Source organism: Pseudopipra pipra, chromosome 8 (assembly GCF_036250125.1).
Source record: "Pseudopipra pipra isolate bDixPip1 chromosome 8, bDixPip1.hap1, whole genome shotgun sequence".
In the NCBI taxonomy this organism is placed as follows: Eukaryota; Metazoa; Chordata; class Aves; order Passeriformes; family Pipridae; genus Pseudopipra; species Pseudopipra pipra.
In genome coordinates, this window is record NC_087556.1 from 3,733,074 (window position 1) to 3,756,576 (window position 23,503).

At 53.5% G+C, this 23,503-nt stretch overlaps 1 protein-coding gene across 1 annotated transcript; it reads left to right on the top strand.

Annotated features, from left to right (window-relative positions):
• The first annotated feature begins 14,103 nt into the window (after positions 1–14,103).
• CHST3 (carbohydrate sulfotransferase 3) lies at positions 14,104–22,841 on the top strand. The gene is made up of 3 exons (XM_064662236.1): positions 14,104–14,206; positions 20,179–20,392; positions 20,543–22,841. Exons 2-3 carry the CDS (start codon positions 20,256–20,258, stop codon positions 21,771–21,773), a joined length of 1,368 nt encoding a protein of 455 aa, XP_064518306.1. The 5' UTR covers positions 14,104–14,206; positions 20,179–20,255; the 3' UTR covers positions 21,774–22,841.
• The last annotated feature ends 662 nt before the right edge of the window (positions 22,842–23,503 follow it).

Consider the following 23,503-nt stretch of genomic DNA (forward strand, 5'->3'; position numbering starts at 1 on the left):
CTGGTTTAGCCACACCACCTGCTAGTTTTCCCACTTAAAAATGGGATTAAAAAAAATAAAACAGCATCAAGAGTTCAAGCACAGGCTGCCTGCCATGGACAGCAGGACTGTCTGGAAGAGTGGAAAACTCCAAAGGGTATCCTCAGACTATTGAGATCAGGTTCAGCTCACAGACATGAGCTGAGACCTCGCACTGAGGGTGTGACCTGCAGTGGCCTGCTGTCTGCCTACCAATTCCTGCTTTTGGTGGGCTTCTGCTCAGATTTGGGGTTTTTCCTGAAGATAAACCTCCCAGATAAGGTGTCAGATGAGGATTCTCAGGCATGGCTTGTCAGTAGTGACGTACAGCTGAATCACTTGGCCGTGGCTGGGAGAGAAGGGGGCCTTCCCAGCCTAAACTTGATTTTTAGCCCTATTTTCTGGGAGGAGCATACTCTGCATAGAAAAACTGAGTAGGAAGAGCCTGGAAAGCTGCAGCCAAGCAAGGGACTTTCCTGCAGCAAAATGTATGACTCATTTTCCAGGGGCTGGTGTCCAGGACCACTGCTTCCCCTACCAACCAGTTGGACCGGGCTGGCACCAAAGCCCAGCTGGCTCCAGAAAGCTGGGTTTGGTGCTCAGTTTTGTCATGCCTACAGCACACAAATTCCTTCCACGTCACCTCGTCCTCCTGGCACTCAATTCTGTGTTTTGCATAAGTGGGGCACGTGAGGAATCTCTGTTTGGCAATCCCTGGAGGCCAGCCAGAGGCCCCTGCAGGCTCTGGTTTTGCAGCCACAGCCAGCTCTGCGGGAGAAGTGCTCTTATTGCAAAAGAAAAAAAAAACCAAAAGAACAAAAAACAAGTGAAATAAATAAAAAGAGGCATTTTCCACAGCAGCTTGGCTTTCAGGCTATTTTGCATTTCCACTCAGACTGCAGCAAAGCCAGCCACAAATTACAGCCTGGCAGCCTCGTGAAGAGCCACATGTTTGAAGTTTATTCCAGCCCAAGCAACAGCAGCCTCCCTGTGATTCAGCAAATGATTTTGCTTGCAGGTCCCACTGGAGTAGAAACAGACACCCCACCACACACCCCCTTCCTCACCATAACAGGCTGCCGGGAAAGAGCTCCTGCTCTGACATACTTCCCAAAGCAGAAAGCAGAGCATTTTCCAGACAGGAAGGCAATGCTGCACAAACTGCATCCAAGGGCAGAGCTGCAGCTTGCTGACACTGATAGTGGACAGGGCAGGTGGGACATGTTCCCCTCCTCCTGGCACACAGCAAGAGAACCCTGACCCATAGAAGCAGATGATTCTTGACTGGATTAGGGCACAGAATCAGCCCGGGGTGCAGAGAACAGCACATGATGAGCCAGTCAGCTGTGGGAGTGAGAGCACAGCAGCTTCAAACTGACAGAGAACAGGTTTAGATGTGATATTGGGAAGAAATTCTTCCCTATGAGGGTGGCGAGGCCCTGGCACAGGTTACCCAGAGAAGCTGTGGCTGCCCCATCCCTGGAAGTGTCCAAGGCCAGGTTGGACAGGGCTTGGAGCAACCTGGGCTAGTGGAAGGTGTCCCAGCCCATAGCAGGGGCTGGAGCAATGTGACCCTAAAGGTCTCTTCCAATTCAAACCATCTTGTGGTTCTATGATCCTGCACTTGTCCAGCCTCTCAGCCCCTCACATCAGCACAAACAGCCCCACACTGCCCAGCCCAGTGACTGATCTGGCTTTAGGAATGACCCATTCCTCTCCCAGGGCAGTTTTCCGCCTGGATCCAGTTCTCTCTCTGAATGCTTATGGCAACGTGGGGTGAAAGCACTGAGGACCTTCCCCTTTTGGCAGCCCCACTACAGCAAGCTCTCAATTAACACTGGCATGGTCACAGGCCACCCTCCTTCCCACGTTCGGCTCAGCCACAACTCAATTATCCAAAGGGGTCACATCAAGTGCACTGGATTTTCCAAGCAAAGCATAACATAAAGCCTCCAATCACTGCAGCTAATTCTCATTTCAGTATTTCCTTTGTCAGCTGTCACAAGTTTTACATTTTAGTTACAAGCTGCATTTTGTTTCAAGGTTTCCTCAGCATTTACTGGGATTAGAGTCCTACGCCAAGGCAAACCATATTCCAAGGCAACTGTTTCTTCAAACCAAGTAGATCAACATAAGGAGAGTCAGCAGCCATAAATGCTTTGCCCTCGTGAACCAGGATTTCTGACCAGTGCTAGCAAGACTTAAACAACAGAAAAGCAGATGATTTCTCTAAGTAGAGGGGAATCAACAATGCAGCACCACCTCATCCGTGCTTTAAAGGACATGCACAAAGATGCACAATCCCATTCCTGCTCCCATTGTGTCATCTTTTCAGGGTTGTAAGCAGTAAGAAAGCAGTCAGACAAACCTCTGCAATACTCTTTGGAGAAGAAACTGCTTTGTATTTATCAATAGAGAGTAATGTTTTCCTGTAAATCTTACTTTATCCTACCCCCCCCCCAAAAAAAAAAATAATTTAGAAATATACATCTAGGTTATCCAGGAAGAAAATAAAGGAAAATTAATAACGGATTTTAAAATATACTTCAGAAATAAAAAAAAAATTAAAATAGACTTGGACCAAGAAAAGAGGATTTTAGGACACTTTTGGTTCCCATTCATGCTACAGCAGAGAAGCAGCTCCCCAGCTGCCCCTAGGAGCCAGTACCTCTTTTGGTTCCTGACTTGTACATAAACATCCAAAGCAGATGATTTGGGCTCCTTACTGGGAGCTGAGATTCTCTCCAATAAGAAGAGCAGGCTTGATGCTTCTTAGGATTTCTGCAGTAAATAATGGAGCAAACAGAAGAGTGCCCTGAGCTATTCCTGCTCTCCCTCCCTCAGTCACATCATGCCATTGCATTGAAGCTCACCACCATTTCCTAGAGCAGCCAGGTCTTTGCAGCTCATCTATCCCCCAGAAGAGACACTTTCCAGAAGATGTGTTTAGGGCTTCACCTCTACCCAGGGTGCCAAGCAGTGCAGGTATTTTCCAAAGCCAATACCAAACAGCACAGCCAGGCCCTGCCCTGGACCCAGATGGGGGTGGCAAGTGCATGGGGGGGACCCTATATGTGTAGGGTCTCTTTCACTGTAGCTTTTGGTGTGGAGTGGAAAATAGCCTCCTCCTCCTCCTTCTCCTGTGCCTGCCCATCGCCTCTGGTCTCAGCTTTCAGCACAGGACTGGTAGCTCCAAACACCACCTTTCAGCATTGCCAGCCAGAAATGGGCAAAACTTTCTGCCAAAACCAAAATGCCTTTACAAAATACAGAGCTCAGTTCCTTTTATTTGCTCTCTACTTTGCAGGTTTTCAGGGATTACACTCAGAAGTTCTGAGGGCTTTTTCAGCAGTGGAGGGTATTGCCATCCAGTCTTTTCCATCTGCTGTGACTCATTTCAGCTCACACAGAAGTGATTAGATAATCACGGGACTCTGGGAGCTACAGCTTTAAGGAAAAGCACAAAGTATTACAGACTTAGCAAGAAAAATAAGAGTTGGCAGGGAACAGCTACAAGGGTTCCTGTAAGGAACCAGGCTGAGAAAACACCCATCCCCTAGAATTTCTTCACACAATTTCCTCGACTGTTGAAATATGTTCTTTCTCTTCCTTCATTATCCAAAGTGAAGGCATTGAAGGGAATATTATTTGGGGAAGAAGGTACAGAAATTTGGATGAGCAAATAGCTGGTGCATAGGGAAGAGGGAGGGAATAGATCAGGGAGCTCATACAGTCCAATATTGTAATAAACAGGCCCAGAAGTCAGGCAGGGATCACTGCTTTCCTGCTCACTGGATTCTGCACTGTTGAAAGTTTTACAATCCTTTTTTCAGGTCACAAACTCTGGAGGCATCAGGCAGCACCTCCTCACATGTGATCTCACCTCAGCTGTGCACTCACAGCCTAGGACATTTAAGTCAGGCTGCAGATTTCAATGAAGCTTCCAATAGCAGCTAACCCTGGCCAAAATTGGCACGGGTCAGACATTTATCAAAGTCACAAGGCCGCACAGAGGGGGGAAGTGGCAGAGTTCAGCTATTGTGACTTCCACCACAAGGTCTTTCATCATTTTACCAGTAGCACACAACCCACGCCCAGAGTCATGGGCATCTGAATAGCTGCCCTGTGCCCTTCTACAAAAGGCTAGAAATACAGTCAGAATCTCAATCTCCCTCTCCCATTGTCCCAGCTAAGTCTGGGATTTAAATGGTTGGGAGCAAGTTGTCCAGTGTAGTGTTGATCCCTTGCTTATTCCACATCTGACAGGCATCCCTTCTCAAACTTTCTGAGCCTCTTCTAAGTGTTTCTTCACCTTCCAATTTTGTAGAGAAGCAGCAGGTTTCATATCAGGAAAAATAACCAAAAACCCCACACCTGGAGTACAGCAGGAGGAGGGCAAACAGCTGCAGCTCAACACCGTTGGATCTCACAAGAGGATTGAGCAGCACCTTTCCCTGCTGGCAACCCCCCCCTTCTGTGTCCTTCCCACAGTTCACCCAACAGCAGCTGAGGAGACATTGGACCATCTCCTCAAAACAGCAAACACGGGCCAAAAGAGGTGCTGGGACTAATGAAGTATTGGCAGCTCACAGCCTGGTTTTCTATGGCAATCACAGTTTCCATGATTATCACCTAACATGTGTCTTTGACACTTGCTCTTCACCTTTTCCCAGAAACAAACTAGTTCAATAAAACTCTATTTGTAAATCTCAGCCCAAGAAAGTTAGCATCATGTACCCACACCAGCTCAGCTAGAGCCAGAAAGAGCTGCAGCAAAACTCACCATTCTGCTGAGCTTTGTTTGCCATGGTGGACATCAGAGGAGAAACAAAACCTCTCTTATCCTTCCCCAGGGGAGGGCAGAGAGGCGTAGGAGTTAGCTCCCAACCTTGGGCACTGCGGCCCAGCCAGCAGCAGAACAAAAGCCTGGCTGAGCCCATGGAAAAGAGATAAAAAGAAAAACCAAGAAACCACTCTGTAAAGAGCAGCAAATATCATTCCTGGCTTAACACCCGGGGTCACATCCACCACTTATGGAAGGACAGGGAGAAAAACTGACCTAGGACATCTCAGGCACTAACCCATTGATGGGAAGAATAAGAAAAAAACCTTGCCAACTCCCTTCACTAGGCCACAGTGCAGCTGCCTTTTAAAACTTATTCAACAGCTGCTTCCCCTCAGGTTGTAATTGTCATGTTCAGCTGCAGCTGATCTCTCTCTGTGCTCCTTTAGTGGGACAAGGTTCAGAACCATGTTCTGTTCTTGCTAACAGACCTGCAAATGAGAGTTAATTAACCCTGAGAGATTCGAAAACTGGTTTGTTCCTTTTCCATAAAAATGAGGATTATCAAGTTTGAGCTGTTTCTATTTCACCGGGAAGCTTAGAAAGTAAACAGGTTTTGCTCTAATTTGGTTTTCCCATTGCTGCCTGGGGTCATCAGAAGATATGAGGAATTTATAGTGATTTCTAGTAAAAGTGTTTCCCCAGCTTGCTCTGAACAGCTGTTCCAGTGTTTACCTCCCTGCTGGCAGTGGTGGTTCCTCCTACAGGTGTCCCCACAAATCCCCAGAGGATCTCCTTGGTTGATCTGGTCCTTCTCTCTCCCTGAGACCTATGGGTTTTATACCAGAAGTGTCCTGCCCTATGTCTCACACCATCTGTCATTCCACAACACACCCTTCCAATGACACCCGCCACGACCAGAGCACCCAAGGTGTAGAAGCATATCTCATCCCTACAGGCTGCCAGGATGCAGTAGTGCCATTTCCTGGAGGTGGATCTTCCAGAAGTCCAGCTGCAGGGCTTGGCTGCCCCTATGGGTATCTCAGTGAAGTCCCCAGGCTTCTGGGCAGATATTGGTTCTCTGTTCTTTATCTGTGCTGGTGCTTTTGTTTCAGACTCTTCATTGGAAAAGCCCCTCTCTGGGGGGTTATGAGCAAGGCTTCAAAGGTGCCCTTATTCTGTGTAAAGTAACAAGGATTTGGTTATCACCAAGCCAGATGTTATCTTCCCTTTGTAAGCAGACCCACAGGCCTACAGCATGACTACCAGGGGATAGTCAGAATCCACTGCCTGCCCTTCTGCAAACAGGGGCTGAGCCATAGGCAGAATTAAAACATCCCCCCAAAAAAGCCCAACCTGGCAGTCAAGCAAACTAGCAGCAGTCACATGCAAGAGTGGATCCTTCGGGCAGTGGCTGGGGAATCTCAGTCCTGAAAGGTGTTTCAGGATAGGATGAACATATGTCTGTCTGGACAGTGCCAAATCAGGTTTCTGCATCTCCTCGGTTGTGTTCAGAGTGGAAGCATATCTGGTGCTGAATACATATCTGCTGGCCATGTGCTCCTGCTACTTCCCTGCCTAGTAGATCCTGAGTAGACCTAATCAGCTCCTGACCCAGCTGTATCAGGGGGATCCAACTAGAAGCTCCCCCTGCAAAGGAAAGGCAATAAAAGAAGAGACTTCAAGCTTTTTTGCTGCAGGTGACACAAAGGGAGGGAGAGGGAACACATGTTGGGGACAGAAAGAGAGCACAGGGAACACATGTTGGGGACAGAAAGAGAGCACAGGATGGTTTCTTCTCTTCCCTGCCTCAGGTAGGTTTAGGCAAGCCATGAAATGTCAGGGCAACAGAAAAGATGAGATACAAATAACACATTAGGACAAGGAAATAAGCTTAATCAGTAAATCTCACTGATGAGAGCATTTAGCATGAGGACCCCCCTTCCAACCTAAGGCTTCTTAAAGGTTTCATCAGCATTTGGGAATACTTTGATAAAACCACACTGTCTTGCAAATATCCTGACACCAGGGGTTTGGCTAAAATATTAATAAGTCACTGTTGCCAGAATTTATATTCATGCTCTTAAGACCATCTCATGGTGTTGTGGGTGAGAAGCAGAAGAGGACACCCTGCAGCAGGGACCACACTTGGGTGTGTGCCTGTGGCCCCAGATGGCACTTCACGAGTAAAACCCAGCGGGCACCAGGCTGAATAGTTCAGCACACACTGAGCACCCGAAAACATGAGTCACCCTTAGGGTTTTCTGGGTGCTGAGAACTTCCCTCTAAAGGTGGTTCTCACTTCCTTCTATTTGGAGGGGAGAGAGTGGGACGAGTCATGGTTTTGCAGGCATTTCCTCCCCCACTGTGGCTCACAGTGGGTCACTGGTGCCATTTAGCACAATCAGCTCCTTTTTGCTGGGGTTTTCTCGTCATACACTGGCTGGTCAAAAAGAAAAAGAGCTTTACTTGGTTGATCCTAAATGGAGTTCTCTTCTTTGAATGGTGTGTTGGGAGAGTGGGGTGCTCAGATGGGGAATTTTCCATGTTTGTAGAGAGCAGGGACACAAGGATTTACCCAGCTGGGGATGCTGCTGACCTTACTAAGATGCTCACAGGCACCTGATGGCATTTTTTTTGCTGCAGTGCTGCTCCAAAGCCAATGACACTGTTACAAACACATTTGCAGCCTGTGTGTGATCCCCCCTCTCTTCCCACTTGCCTTTTTTCTCTGTGACAGAGACTTCAAAAGCCAATCCAGAAAGCACAAGGCTTCCAGCTCGCCTGGGAGAGCAGCAGACTGGCCTTGCTGGGCCATCAGAGGCCTTTTCTACTGGTGTCACTACTTCAAGGTTTGCCAGCCTCTCTTCTCGACAGACATCCCCCTGGCTCAGCTGCTCCCATCATGTCAAAGCGAGACTTTTGCGCTGCAGGTTTGGAAAGCGTTTGCTGTGATTAAAAACAAACCAACTTCTTTATTTTGCCCTCAGCAGTTTTAGAGAAGCAGAATTGAAAAAGGAACGGAAAATGTGGAGCAGGGTCACTTGAAAATCCTGCGCATGTTGCGGGGGTGGGCTGCAGGAGGCAGCTCAGGCAAAAGCACTGAGTATCCCACCGAGCTCCCACCCTCATTATGTCCTCTCGTTTTGAGTATACCTGCTGGGAAGGTGGGGGGAAAGATCCACTGAAAATCTCTCAGGGGAGCTCAAAGCATGGGATTTGCTGGGGTAGGAAAGCAAACACAAGACAGCAGCTGTCGCCGCAGACACTGGATAAAAACCAGGGAAGTATCAGTTCTCCATAGAGAGCAGCAACTCCTTCCTCAGGTGCTGAGCAGAGGGTGGCAAACGCTGCTGGTTTATGGGCAGCCCTTTCCGTGCTGTTTGCTGGCTGTCACCTCTCCGAGTCCCTGGGTGCTGTCACCAGGGCCACTGTTTGGGCCCTCTGCCCTCTTTGTGGGAAATTTGCTTTTTCTTCTTCAATGGCAACACCTTCCCCTTGAAAGCTGATGTACCAGGGCTGTGCATCATGGTGTTGGGTCCGGGACAGCCCCGGGGGCGCTCAGCAGAGATGTTGAGAGAGGAACAGGCACTGCGGGGGACGACAAAGGTTAGGCAGGGGAGCAGGCAGGGGCTTTTTTTCGTTTCGTCTGAAAAAGAGATGGGGAAGGAGAAACAGAAAAAGCAGATGTAGGGTCTGGCTTTCCTTCTCCAACCTGCAAGGCCAGGAAGCATGAGGCGAGCTCGGCTCCTTGGCAGAGGAACCCCCAAACCAAAGGCAGCACCGGCTCCCAGTAAGGGCTGCAGCTATGAAACTGGAACCAGTTTGCAAAGAGGTGAGGGGTCAGCGAGCGGCCACCAGGTAGCACTGGGAGCATGGGGAGGGGAACAGCAGCATCCCAGGGCTCTGAAAACGGGGCTTAAAACACTGAGTTTAAAAAGTCTGGCTCTTTTACAGCCTTTGGCATTGGACCCATCAGCGGCAGACAGGGTGGAACACCTCGCTGATAGTTACACGGAGAGAGGTTTCCCAATAGGAGGGAATAGTAGGGTTTATTTTTTTCATAGGATCATTAAAACACAAACAACAACAAACAAAACCCCCAAACTGAAACAAAACCAACCAACCAAACAAAAAGCCAAAACAAAACTCAAACCAACCAAACAAAAACAAACAAAAAAAACCCTCTCAAGGTCCAAGAGCAAAAGTCCAAGGACAGTGATTCCAAATGGAAATGGGAAGGTACAAGAATTTTCCCACTGCTGCCTTTCCCATATCAGCCCAGAACCAGGGAGTCGTTAGAGCTCCCATGAAAGCATCTAAAGAGTGCTTCCTTGGGAAGGCCAGGTACAGGTCATGGATAGGCACTCAGCTGGAAAACTGGGGGCCCTGGGCTGGCTGTGCACATACTCCAGGGTGATACACCTGCACCCTGGCACTGAGATCAACCTTCTCCCTCTTGGAGGCAGAAGGGGAAACTGTTAATAATTGTTTATGATCCATAGGGAATTTCCTTTAGGAAAAGGAAAAAAGAGGAATTGTAAAGTTTCTTCTGCCAATAAATAGGAGCCTTTGGGGTTTCCTCCCTCAGAGTCAGGGGGAAATCTGAGGTAATATGTAGGAGAGAGAATGAACATTTTGTGGATAAGATAATCAGAGGGTTATTTTGGCTGTAATGTCTGCACTAATCTGTAGATGAGAAAACGAACTTTTCGGGGTAAAACTTGAGATGATCTGTAAGGGACTAAATCTTCATGACAGATCATTGCACAATATCGTCCTTTTAGTTTTAGAAACATTTATCTCGGAGAGCAGCAGGGCTGACCCATGTCCCAGACCACTTCCGTGCCTTTTAAGCGCTGGCAGCTCCATCTGCTGGGAGGAGAAAGAAGGAAAGGATGGAAAACAAATGCAGGGAGAGATCACAGAATCATCATGGAATTCCAGACTGGTTTGGGGTGGACGGGACCTTTAGGATCACGTTGTTCCAGCCCCCGCCATGGGCAGGGATACCTTCCACTAGACCAGGTAGCAACCTAGCTCAGAGCTCCATCCAACCTGGCCTTGGACACTTCCAGGGATGGGGCAGCCACAGCTTCTCTGGGTAACCTGTGCCAGGGCCTCGCCATCCTCATAGGGAAGAATTTCTTCCCAATATCACATCTAAACCTGCTCTCTGTCAGTTTGAAGCTGCTGTGCTCTCACTCCCACAGCCTGGCTGGCTCATCATGTGCTGTTCTCTGCACCCTGGGCTGATTCACTCCTCTAATCCAGTCAAGAATCGTCTCCTTCTGTGAGTCAGGGCCCATGGCAGGGGGGTGGAATGAGATGATCCTAAAGGTCCCTTCCAATCTAAACCAGTCTGGAATTCCATGATGATTCTGTGATCTCTTCCTGCATTTGTTTTCCGTCCTTTCCTTCTTTCTCCTCCCAGCAGATGGAGCTGCCAGCGCTTAAAAGGCACGGAAGTGGTCTGGGACATGGGTCAGCCCTGCTGCTCTCTGAGTTAAATGTTTTTAAAGCTAAAAAGACGATATCGTGCAATGATCTGTCATGAAGATTTAGTCCCCTACAGATCACCTCAAGTTTTACCCCGAAAAAGTTAATTTTGTCCTCTACAGATTAATACAGATTAATCTGTCCCCTACAGATTAATACAAAAAGAATATCTCTATCTTATCCCCTAAATGTTCATTCTCTCCCTTACATATTACCTCAGATTTTCCATCAAAAATATTCATTGTCCCTATTGATTACATCAAGTTTTATCCCCCAAATTTTCCCTATCTGTCTGCAATATATTACCACAGTTTACCTTAAAATATTCATGGCCTCAAGATTTACCCCCAAATGTTCCCTTTGTAGGCATTTTGTAGATTGCCTACACTTTGCCACCAAAAAGCCCCCACTGATTACCTCTAGATTATTGCAAATTTTCATTCTGTCCCCTACGGATAATCTCGGATTTTACCCCCAAAATATTCACTGTCCCTTTACAGATTGCCTAAAGGTTTGCACACAAAATTTTCCCTCCCTGTCCGCTAACTGATTACCTCATTTTTACCTTAAATTGTTCATTCTCTTCCCTACAGACTAACTCAATATTTACCCCCAGAATGTTAATTTTGTCCCCTACAGATTAAGTAGATTTGCCCACCCAAAAGACAACTGTTTACCTCTATCTTATCCCCAAATTGTTGAAGCAGATCCTGCAGGGGTGGGATAATGCTTTTTTATCATGCCAATGTCCTCCTTTACACAACTGGATCAGGTGTAAAACTCCTCCCTGGGGGAGGTACAGGGACATTCACATCCTTCTGATAAGGCATCACTGGCAAACCCAGGCTGACATGAGAGGCAGCTGTCATGTCTTAGGTGTCATAAACATCAAAAACTCCCGAAGTGCCCCCAGATTCATTTCTGGGACTTCCACCAGTGATCCACAGTGTTACATGACAGTGTAAAACTCCCCTCTCAGGGGAGGTACCTGGGCGTTCCCACCTGAACCTGAGTGTATATTAACCCACTAGACTCTATTATTTGGGGGCTTCCCCCACCCCCAATGGATCAAGACTCAGACCAATGAACATCTAAATTGCAACAATCAAGTCTCATCACTGGATCCATGGGGGCTGACATCTTCCTGCTGTCTGCCCTTATCCTTTCTTTCTAATTCTTTCTTTTCCGTATATATTTTCTTAAGTGATAATTTTATAGTTTTATACTCCTATATTTCTACAGATAGTAACCAAAATAAGGTACACACCTCCTTTGCATTGCAACCAAATTGTTCCAAAATAAACCTGGCATATACATATATGTATATAAACACTGGTCATTCAATGTCCTTTCAGTCTAATCTGCCCCAAGGGATCTATTAACAAGAACCTCAATTATCCACCAAGAAGAACATGGGACAGAATTTGGTGACAGTCTTCTCAGGAAGATTTCTAGGCTGAATGCCCTGGTGATAATAGGTCAAAGACCAGTGGAGGCTTTTTCAAGTCGATGTGGTCACCACCACATCATCGGCTTGAACCGAGGGCAGAAAATCAGCATCAGATGCCTCTATTCCCCGAAACCCCAGAGCATCCTGGTTGCTATAGTAACATGTTCCCCTTTCCTTGCTCCTGATGTCATTCTGGGGACTGGTCCCTTGCCTGTTCCCGCACGGCAGGCATACGTGTGTGTGTGTGTGTGTGTGTGTGTGTGTGTGTGTGTGTACACATGTGCAACACGGGGAGCAAGGAGAACAGTCTCATCCCTGGGGAAGAGGAATGGGGGACAAAGGGAATGTGATCCCGCAGCTAGCGAAGGGTGGAGGAAACACAACTCCCTGCCTCTCCTGTCGCCTCTCTGGGCAGTTTGAGAGGTGGAGAAGACACTTTGTTTCTCCCTGTGCCAGCTTTACTTATTAATGAATCAGGAAGGTGATCTCCACCCCGAGCCCTGCGTGTGTGTGTGTGTGTGTGTGTGTGTGTGTGTGTGTGTGTGTGTGTGTGCAGAGCAGACAGGGAGCACGCCCCAGGCTCAGGAGGGTGGGCTTCAGTCCAGGCTGTGCCCCACATGTGGGGAAGGTCCCTCCTCTGCTCCTGCCACCCCCTGGGACCACTGCAAAAGCATCCTGTGAAGGCAGTGACACCCCACTAGTGTGAGTGTCTGACTCCCCACCAGCCTCTCTCTGCCCTCATCTTAAAATTATTTACATATTAGGGTTGTGTTTTCACCAAGATCTCCTCTGCCCACAAAATCCAAGGCAGAATTCCCTGTTTCAGTTGAAATAACAAGTGAGGAGCTTGAAAGTGCTTTGCCACATTTCCAAACCCCACAAAACTCCTGCGGGTGTGCGGCCAGCCAGACTTATCCACTCTTTTTTGACGTGATCAACCTGACAGCCTACACAGGCCTGATCCTGCAAGCGCTGGGTTTGCCTCATTTAGGCAGAGTTTCCCAGACTCTGCCCTTCACCCCAGTTCCATCAGCGACGCTGTGGAAGCCAGAGCCGCGGCAGGAGGGTACCGGAGTCACTGTGTCTGCCTGCAGCTGGATCACAGAGTTACTGCTGTGGGTGCAAGATAAAACCAGGAAAAACAGATGGATGGATGGATGGATAGATGGAGGCTACACCACGAACATCACACCCAGGCTTTCCTGCTTTGGTGTTTGCATGCCAACTGTGCCACCAGCCACTGGCACTCTGTGAGCAAACCTGTCCCCATCACCTTGGCTGATAGGAAGCCGCAGAGGAGTGATGCAGGTCCTCACACTTCAATGCCAAGAAAACCTGCATTTCTCTGCCTATGCCACATGCGTAGCAGAAAAACTATGCCAGGAATGCAAAAGAAGGCTGAAAGTTTTTATGGGGACTAGTTTTTTGGATCTCTCCCTGCCTGCAGAGCCAGATGTCTTTCAGCTCCTCAGTATCTAACGTTACAGAGCTCTGAGGGAGCTGTATGTACGTATGAATTTCTGCACTTAAACCAAAACAGCTGTTTCTGTACGATTTAATGCTCCAAACCCTTAGCCTGCCCTGCGGGGACAGTGACAGCCAGTGTCCCCCAACTCCTGAACTGTTTCCAATAGGATGTTCTCACTCCCTGCCCTCCTGGAGCACACAGACATGAGCTCACTGGCACAGCACACCACAGTGGGGACAACTTCCTCCAAGCTCCTGTATGGGGAGAAAGTGGAGTTTGGGGAAAAAGCTATTGACCCTGGAGCCAGTTTTGGCTGGGGACAAGCAGGAGGAACCTTCCCACTAGGTGGTCATGGAGATGGAGCCAGCTTCCTCACGTGGTGGGATGGTGAAAACTGGGACAGGAGAGATTTGGAGTGGATATAAGGAGAAACATTTTCTCCAGGACGACAGCAGGCAGGGAGACGTTATACTGGATCCATCCTTGGAGGTTTGCTGGATAAAGCCCTGACCACCCCAGTGTGATCCCGCTTTGGGCAGGGAACTAGACATGAGCCTGCAGCCCAGATCACACCGTGGTGCCCAGCAGGGATCTTGTCTTGACAGTTTCGCGGGGTGTCTGTGCGCTCCAGGCCCCCATTTCCCCACCCCAGCGGGCAGGCGGCTCCTTCCAGCGATCCTGGGGCTAGGGCCGGCAACTCCCGGTTTCCCGGCGTGGCGTGTCGGGGAGGGGACAGCGGAGAGGCAGCGGGGGCTGGCCCGGGGACCCTGCCCGGCTCCGCCCCGGGACCCGCGTCCAGGCGCCGGGACCGCTCCCCCCGCCGCTACACCGGGAGGGAGGAAGGAAGGAAGGAAGGAGGGAGCGAAGAGGGGAGGGAGGGAACGAGGGAGGGAGGATGACAGCACCGTGAAGAAAAGCAGGGGACCCTCTGCCGTCCCTCCTCCCGCACGGCAGGACCGGGCGAGCTCACCCCGCGGAGCCACTGCCGGTAGGTGCGGCGGGAGCCGGGAGCGGGACCGATGGGGCCGGAGCGCAGCCGGGGGCCGGGACCGGGGCGATGGGCAGCGAGAGCCCCGGGGCGGGGGGGAGGATGGCGGCGGGGGTCGGGCCTTTCCCGGCGCGGCGGGGAGTTGCGGGAAGTTGGGCGTGCGAGGAGGGGCCGCGGCCCCGAGCCCCCCCGGGCAGGGGGAGCGAGGCCGGCGGGGAGCCCGGGGGCTCGGCGGCCGCATCCTCCCGCGGGGCGGCCCCGGGCTCCGCTGGGTCCTTTGTGCGCCCTCCGGCCTCGGCCGCTCCTTTGTCTCGGTGCGGGGCCCCGGCCGCCCGCTCCCGCAGCGGGGCAGCGCCGGCGGTGCCTCCGTCCCTCACTCCCCTCGGCCGACAGCCGGATCCCAGCGCCCTGCCTCCGAGAGAGAGTCCTCCCGGCACGACTGCCCCAGCAGCTCTCCCCGTGCCTTTCTTTCGGGGAAAGAAAAACAGGAAAAATGCAATCAATGGAATAGAGTCGAGCCCTGCGGCGGCAGCGCTGAGCCTCCGTCCGGAGCGAAGCGCAGCTGGGGCGGCAGAAGGAGACTTTGGAAAAGGAGACTTTCTCACAACCATCCCGGAGTTGCATCATCCGGCCTGTCAGCCCCTACCAGGGAGCACTGGAAAGTTGTCCTCACCCTTTCCCCTCCTGCCTCGGGGCCTCCGGGGCACCCTGGCCCTCGGGCCGGCTCCCGGCACCAGGGAGCCAGCGGCATTTCTGCCGGAGCTGGGGCTTCGACATCCTCACGGCCCCAGAGGGGACCTGGCTGGTATGGGGGTACCTTAGGATGACAAAGACAGCCCCAGCAGAGCCCCCACTCAGAGCCTGCCGGGATTTCAGTAGCCGCTCCCACATCTGGGGGAGCTGCCCGCACCCCACTGCCTTTGCACCGAGCCTGGCTTTCCTGCCTCGGGGAAAGTGTCTCTTTTTCCACACCACCACACCAGGACAGGGATTTAACTCTGCAGTTTTCCCACATCTGCCATGTTGCTTCAGTGTACGACTCATTTTTGCACCAAGACCCGGGCACGGGTCACTGTTTCCCCCCAGCAAACATCTATTGCCGCCGGTCCCTCCCAGAGGTCCCGGGAGTGCTACAGACGCCTGTCTCGGGGTGAAAGGGACACGGAGCAGGGCACAGAGAGAGCGGTGTCCCTGGGTTCGGGGTGGGTTTGGCGGAGGAGCTTCCAGGCTAGTGCGGAGCAGCGAGGAGAAGGAGCGCGGGGCGGTGGGAGGGACCGTGGGCTCTGCGCCCCAGAGAAAGGGCTCATTGAGGCAGGGCCGCGCACTTGCGGTTGCCGGCGTGGCCGGGGGCTGCCGGCACGCACAGCAGCCGGCATTGTGCCGCCGGCGCCGGGGACACGGGGTCGGGCAGGCCCCTCACCCGCCTTGGTGGCCTGTGCTCCGGACTCCCTTGCTGCCCGGCAGCTTGGCCCGTTCAGTGGCCCGTTCAGCTGCCATTCAGTCGCTCACCTTTGCTGCAGGTGGTATTTGCAAAACCCACCCCAGAGGTGCCTTGTGGTTTCCAGCAAGCTGGCTTCAAGGTGGTAGGTGTTTCAACTGCCTCCTCGTCCAGATCCAACCTCAGAGGCCGGTCCCTGCCTGGCAGATACGCATCTTCCCCCATGCCCAGCACAGATGCCTCTGTGTCTCCCATCACAATCACCGGGGGCAGGAGCAGCAGCTCTCCTCTCTGCTGGGTTGGGACAAAACACCTCTCTTGGACACCACCAAGGTGAGGGAGAGCCCAGACTGGTCTGTCCTGGCCACGAAGCCTGTGCTGGTCCTGTCACTGGTGTTACTGTGCCAACACCTGCCTCTAAATCCCATCTGGGATTCAGTGCTTCTTGGGAGACAAGGAGCAAGGACAGCTCATCTAGTTCACCCCCGAGCTCAGGGTGGGACAATAAAGAGTGGACAGGAGACAACCTTGTGCATCTGGAGTTTGAGAGCTCATGCAATGAAAACAAAGTTGTGTCAGTGGTGCCTGTTTGTACCAACACCTGCTGCCGCTGCTCCTGAGTGTAACCTCAGCCAGAAAGACTTTCCGTTCCAAACTTTCTTCTCTGATGGGCAGTTTCCAGGCTTCAATTTGATGAGGCCTGTGGCTATTCTCGGTTGCTTTATAAACATCGTAGGCGGTGACATTTCCCTCCCTCCTTCCTTTTTTTAGCTTGACTAGACATGTTTTTAACCAAAAAATACCTGTCCAGACAGACTCCTTACATGCGCTGCAGGGCAAACCGAAGCAGTGCTGTGCTTGTGCCATGGCTTGGAGGACAGCCAGGGCCGGGGTGAAAATTGCTGGGAGATGAAAGCAAAGTGGGAAGCTCCGGTGGCACATTTCCCAAAGCCAGCCTTGGGAGGAAGCTGGGAGCGGAAATAGTTGATAGAGTAAATACAGAGGATTTTTTTCCCCAGGTTGCAGACAAAGAGCAGTGCAGACAGCAGATAAGCCCATGCTCCTTATCTCTTTGTTGTTCCACCCCTGTGTTTTGCTGGCCCTTGTGTCTGCTGGAAATCTGATGAAGCAAAGGATCGTGGAGGGAATTACTCCGAGCAGCAGCAGCAGCAGCAGCGCAGGGGGCAGTGAGCTCAGCTGCAGCTCCCTGTGGGCTCTGCGTGGGAGCAGATGGGGGCTGGATGGACAGAGGGATCTGGGGCAGGGAGGGAGCTTGCATGTAGGTGCTTCATTGCCGCTCCTTATCTGAAGTTCACTTGTTGCCTGTTGAGTCACCAGAGGTAAATGTGACTTCATCCAGTCTCACCTCCAGCTGGTTTCCCCTGCCAGCCACAGGCGCCTTTCCTTCCTGGAGCTCACCTGGTGTGGGTTCAGGGCAGCCAGAGGAGGGGGATGAGAGCCCCAAGGCTTCGTGGAAGACCTTCCCTTGCCCAAAACCAAGCCGAAAACCCTTGCTCTTCTCTCCCAGTCAGGCAGTCCTGCAAAATGCTCTGCAGAAGGGTGACAAGAGCATCCCATTGCTCCTTCCTTTCCCCGCGGGCCTTGCTGTCCTTGCTCTGGAGTTACACTACCCTGCTCACCCCACCTGCACCACCATTGGGAGCATCCATCCCATGAACTGACTTGCTCCAGCGGACTGGAATGGTTTGGCGTCTCCATTACCGTTCGAGTCCTTCCTTCTTGCTGTGGCAGGGTTAGGGTAACTTGCTGGTAGTATCAGATCCCACCTGGGCAGCTCTGCATGGGAACAAAATCCCCACCACCACCCAAAACCCTATGCCGGCTTTGACTCAGCTGGGAAATCCATAAATCCTTTATCCTCTTGGCAGTGGGAATTGTAGCAGTCCCTGCTGAAATGAAAAGCACTTCTAGCCTGAAGGATAAGTCAGGGAGCAGCACTTGAGGACCTGTGAGTGCTACTGTCTGGCGCGCCTCAGTTCCTGGAAATTACTGCTCTTTGCTTTGGGATGTGCAGAGCAAGAGGAGAGCAGTTGCCTGCCATCACCAGGGACAATGTCCATCCGTCCGTCTGTCTGCTCACACCGGTGGAGCAGTCACTGGTGGGGCACCCCGGGGCAGCAGCAGCATCCTGATGGTTCTCCTCATCCCTCCCATCCCAGCGGAGCCCCAGAGGGGAGAACACGGGGCACACAGAGCCCCTCTGTTCCCCCTCACAAAGGGATGCTTGTCGCTTGCATGCTGCCCCGTCCAGGCTGTGCCCCAGCGAGGAAGAGCTTTGGGATGCCAAGCAGCCCCCACCAGCCTCGCCAGGTCACCTGCGTGTACCCAGCCCCACAGCTCAGCCCTGACAGGGCCCCTGTGCCTGTCGCTGCCGCCCCGCGGGTCCTGGGCCGGACGTTTGCAGCCGGCTGTTTATTTAATGAATTATGTCTGCCCCAGGCCTGGGAATGAGGGTTTTGCCAGCACTGCTGGACATGGCTCTCTGTGTCATCCCTGTGAATAATTCTTGGTCTGTGGCTCATTTGTGGTCAGGCAGCTGGCGGCATTAGAGGGGGAAAACCCCAGGCTGGCTTTGCCCATGGATTTGTCTGAGGAGGTGGATGATGGCATCCCCCTGCGTGCGTGCTGCAGGCAGCAAGGGGACTGTCCTCAGCCCCAGGCGAGGGCAGTGATGGGGACCGCCGCCCCTTGGGATGCCACAAACCCAAAAGTCCTTTGCCACAGCCAAGTCAGCAACTCCAGCAGGTGCTGAGAGACACAGCCGCACACCGAGGGCTTTGTATGTTTGATTTCTTTCCTCGGTTCCTCAAATACTCCGACAAGTCCTGTCATCACAAGGGCATGACCGAGGAGGGGGGACCCGGAGGGCTACGTGGTGAAAGGCACCTGCCCCGGCTGCTGGCCTGTCCCCGAGGAGCAGTGTGCTGACAAACTGAGCCAACAGGGCTGTTAAACACACACACACACGTGCTGGGTGATGTCGGTGCCACTCGCTGAAGGGGGAAGCCTGGGGGCCCCTGAAGGAGGACTCAGGAGCTGCCATGGCTCTCCAGAGTCCCTGCATCCCACTGAATCCTGAGTTTCCTGGATGCGTGGGTGCAGGTGTCTCTTTTTAGAAGCTTTTGCTGGGAAGGGGATGGCTGAAAGCCAAGCCCTGAGAGCTGAATGGTTTGCTCAAGCCTGGAAACTCCTGGTCCTCACACAGGGAGAACTGGGGACTGGACAGTCTGGATGTTGCCCTGGCCACGGGGCACATCGCTCCCCTCCTGCCCGTGTTCCCTCCTTCCCTGTGGGAGGGACATAGAGCGAGCAACACCAAAAAAAGCACATTTTGGCCAAGCACGATGCAGAGGAGGTTGGGATGTGATGCAATGCCTGGCAGGGCTTCCCTGCTCCACACCCTGCCGAGGGATGGGGGCACCGCGGCTCAGCCGGGGCATCTCCCCTCTGGCAAACCCCATCACTCCCCAACAGATGGGGCTGTGCCTGGCTCCCCCCTTCACCCCAGAAAGCAGGGGTGGTACGGGCTGCTGGAGTCATGCTGGCAGAGTGAAACAAAAGCCAAATAGACTTTCCCTGAGTCACTGAAAGTCTGGCCAAGAAAGCAGGATGAGCAAATGGCATCACCCACACAGCTGTCCGAGCATGCAAACCAGCGGGCAGGGAACAGGAGCCCTAGGAGTGTAAACGTGCACACTCAACACATGCTGGGGACCTGCCCCAGAGCTCCAAACAGCAGCTTTGGCCCCCAAAATCTCCACCACATCCCAGTTGGTGTGTGCATTTGCAGCAATGCAGAGTGGTTTCCACCAACACCCCAATTTCAGCACTGGGAGGAGGATGAAAAGGAAGGATGCAGGGGGATCTTTTCTGCTGGGCAGGGATGCCAAGTCTCCTGGTTTTGCATCCCATACTAAGTTTTTTTTTCCTTTTTGGCAAAATCCCACCACCACCCAGAGCATTTTACACCCCGAAGGGGACTGGCGCAGCATCAGCGTTTTCCGGCCCGTCATCTTTCCTGGAAGCTCTCTGGGTTTCATTTTCAGTACTGAGCAGCTACCGCTGCTGTGCTGGGGGAAGGCAGAAGCCACGCAGCCCCACACCGGGGCCCTACGGCAGAGCCTCCAACTGTCCCCAAAAGTAGCTCTTTCCAAAGGCTGGGAGCCACAATGCGCCACAGACCGGGATGATCCGACGGGTCCCTCGCTGTGGGCAGCAGGTTTTGCCAGTGGGGAGCAGGCAGCTGTCAGGGCAGCAGGGATTGGGTTTCAGGGCACGCAGGGGTGGCTGGTGGAAGCGTGGGAAGGGGTCCTGTCGGGCAGACGTATTTTGGGAAGGAGGGGGAGCAGCTGATGGGGCCTTCATGCAGCTGCTCCTCAGGGGTGGGATAGAGCAGTAGGGAGGAGCTCCCCCTTTTTTACTGCTCTTGTCAAGCCTTTCTCGGAAAGGTTCGGCCTCTGACTCTGCCTGCAGGGAGCCACCACCACCACGCTGACCATTCTTCTCCCCACAGGCAGGGCTGGCAAGACAGAGGATGCCCTAGCCCAGGACACCTTCCCGGCAGACAGGAGAGATCTGTGTGTGCTCCCCATGGAGATCCGACGCGCTTTACCCCAGGATATCTGGGAGCTGCTGCACTTCTTGAAGATGAGGAGCAAGTACGCCGTCCTGCTGGTCTTCGTTGTCAGCCTCGTCATCATCGAGAAGGAGAACAACTTCATCTCCAGGTAGGGAGCAGGTACCTGAGCCACCCCGCATTTTTCACCCTTTCTTTCCCCCACATCCCGAGCTCCTGTGCAGCAAGGGCCCCCCAAATCCCCCACCGGGATGCAGGGGTGGTCCCGCTCTCCTCCAGGCTGTGCTGGGTCTCCCCGCAGGGTGTCAGACAAGCTGAAGCAGTCCCCGCAGGCACTGACAGAGGCCAACAGCACAGAGGTCAGCCTGGCACCGGCCGAGAACGGCTCACTGGCCTCGCTGCAGGAGCTGGACGCTGCCTTCTCCCAGCTGAGGTCCCACCTGCACAACCTCACCCTGCAGCTGGCAGGGGATGGAGACCCCGGGCCGCGGCGGCACGTCCTGCTGATGGCCACCACCCGCACCGGCTCCTCCTTCGTGGGGGAGTTCTTCAACCAGCAAGGCAGCATCTTCTACCTCTTTGAGCCCCTCTGGCATGTCGAGAAGACAGTGACCTTCCTGCCAGGGGGAGCCAGTGCCGTGGGCTCGGCCTTGGTTTACCGAGATGTCCTCAAGCAGCTCCTCCTCTGCGACCTCTACATCTTGGAGAACTTCATCTCGCCAGCGCCCGAGGGCCATCTGACACCCTTCCTGTTTCGGCGGGGCTCCAGCCGCTCACTCTGCGAGGACCCTGTCTGCACGCCCAGTGCCAAGAAGGTCTTTGAGAAGTACTACTGCAAGAACAGGCGCTGCGGCCCCCTCAACATCACCCTGGCCACCGAGGCATGCCGGCGCAAGCAGCACGTGGCCCTGAAGACGGTGCGTGTCCGCCAGCTGGAGTTTCTGCAGCCACTGGTGGAGGACCCTCGTCTGGACCTGCGCATCATCCAGCTGGTGCGGGACCCCCGGGCCGTCCTGGCCTCCCGCATGGTGGCCTTCTCGGGCAAGTACGAGACCTGGAAGAAGTGGGCATCCGAAGGGGAGGCTCCCCTGCATGAGGAGGAGGTGCAGCGGCTGCGGGGCAACTGCGAGAGCATCCGCGCGTCGGCCGAGCTGGGGCTGCGGCGGCCGGGCTGGCTGCGGGGCCGGTACATGCTGGTGCGCTACGAGGACGTGGCGCGGGCACCCCTGCCGAAGGCGGAGGAGATGTACCGCTTCGCCGGGCTGCCCCTCACCCCCCAGGTGGAGGAGTGGATTGGCAAGAACACGCAGGCGCCCCATGATGGCAATGGCGTCTACTCCACCTGCAAGAACTCCTCTGAGCAGTTCGAGAAGTGGCGGTTCAGCATGCCCTTCAAGCTGGCGCAGGTGGTGCAGGACGCCTGCGCCCCGGCCATGCAGCTCTTTGGCTACAAACTGGCCAACAGCCCCGCTGAGCTGGCCAACCGCTCCTTCAGCCTGCTGGAGGAGGCACAGCCCTCCTGGATCACGTAACAGCACCGGGGGACAGCGGCGGGGCAGAACAAGGGGCTGTGGCCCTGCTCCCGGCCGGTCCGGAGACGACCTGGGGGTCCCTGCTCCTGAAAATGCTCCTGGCTGCTGCCACATGGCAGCCCCAGGAGCTGGAGCACCCTGGCAGAGCTGACCCCAGAGTCCTGCAGAGCCTGAATTACACAATTTTCCCGGGAACAGGGAAAAGGCAAGGGTGAGGGGCGGTGGGTTCGGCACCAGGGCCACCTCCCCAGCCTGGGAGCTGCACCGAGGAAGAGGAGGGTGAGGGCAAGCTGAGGGTGACAGGACCAAGCACCTCTGCATTGCCACTCCCTGTCCCAGCTGGAACAGGGCAGGGACAAGATCGCTGTGGTGCCAGCAAAGACACAGACCCCAGAGGCCTTACTGGTTTTGTGCCTTCATACACCAGCACAGACTGGGAACTGCCCACAGAGCCCTGGACGGCACTTGGGCTGCAACAAAATGAGGTGACTTTGTGGTTTGGTGCTCTTCAAACTTGGTTTGGGAGGTTTGGGGTTTTTTCCTTTTTTCCCCTGTGTATTTGCATACCAGATGAATTTATTTATTTATTTTGTGAAAAGGAGGGGAAGGCTGGTCAAAGAGCTAAGCCCAAAAATCAGAGCAGCACAACATACCACAAAGAAACAGGGAGACACCCAGAAGGGAGGTCCCATTTTGGCTGGAGACCAACACGTATCCTGCTGTATGATCCTGGGAGAGCCCCCAGGGACCGATGGGCTGTAAACCCCCCGAGACCCGCGCAGAAGCAACTGCGAACTTTGGCGGTGCTGAAAGATGGTTGGACTTACTTGATTAAAAACAAAAACATCAGCACAGAGCTCAGAGCCTCTCCTGTCTCCTTAGCATTGGTGGGTTTCCCCTGCCCCAGGGGGAGCCCCAGAAATATAGGCCAATAGCACTGGTGAGTGACCAAACCTGGTGGAGGCCCAGGGAGTTTCAGGGTGTTTGTCAAGTGCAGACGTTCACCCGGCGGCGAGCTACCCCATCCAATTCACATTTCATTAATTAAAATGCCTATTTTTAGCTCTCTCTGCAGCACATCCTTTTTCTCCCCCATGTATTTTAGGTTACAACAGCCACCTGAGGGAGAAGCCAGGCGTTTCGGTGGAGGAGGGGGGTTGCCTCCACCTAAGACTTGCTGAAGAGCCCCAAGGGCTCCCAGCAGCCACACGTCCCCTCTCTCCAACTGGAGCTGTTGGCCAAAAGCAAAAATAAATAAATAAAACGAGGCGGCGGCTGGGCACAGCTGGGCGGTGCTTCTGCCGGCCGAGAGGAGCGTGCTGGGGCTCCAGCGACGGGCTGTGGCTGGGCTGAGCTCACAAAAGCTGCGTTTTTGACGCCGGAGGGAGAACAGAGGCGGCATTGAGGAGCGCGGGGCCGGCCGGCGGGGAGCAGCCGCGCCGGAGCCCTGCGCAGCCACCCGCCCGCCCCGGCTGCGGAGGTTTTCCGAGCGGGGCCGGGCATCATCTGGCCTCAAGGTGTGAATTCAGGGCGCTCGACACAGGCTGGATGGGGACAGGGTGCAAAAACTGGCACTTTTTGGCGCACCCTCATCGCTTACAGGCGGTGGAAAGCGTCAGCCCCCTCCCTGCCTCACACGCAGCTCTCGGCATCACAAGCAGCCCTGGGTTTGCTGAGTGAATCGGGTTTTGTTTGGAGGCTTCCTGCTGGGAAAGCAGCAGGGTCACTGA

Excerpts from the sequence above, each read along its gene's own strand:
- CHST3 (XM_064662236.1), top strand. The coding sequence starts at position 20,256 with ATGGAGATCCGACGCGCTTTACCCCAGGATATCTGGGAGCTGCTGCAC. Across the intron at positions 20,393-20,542 it reads GAGAACAACTTCATCTCCAG|GGTGTCAGACAAGCTGAAGC; the intron begins GTAGGGAGCAGG and ends GTCTCCCCGCAG.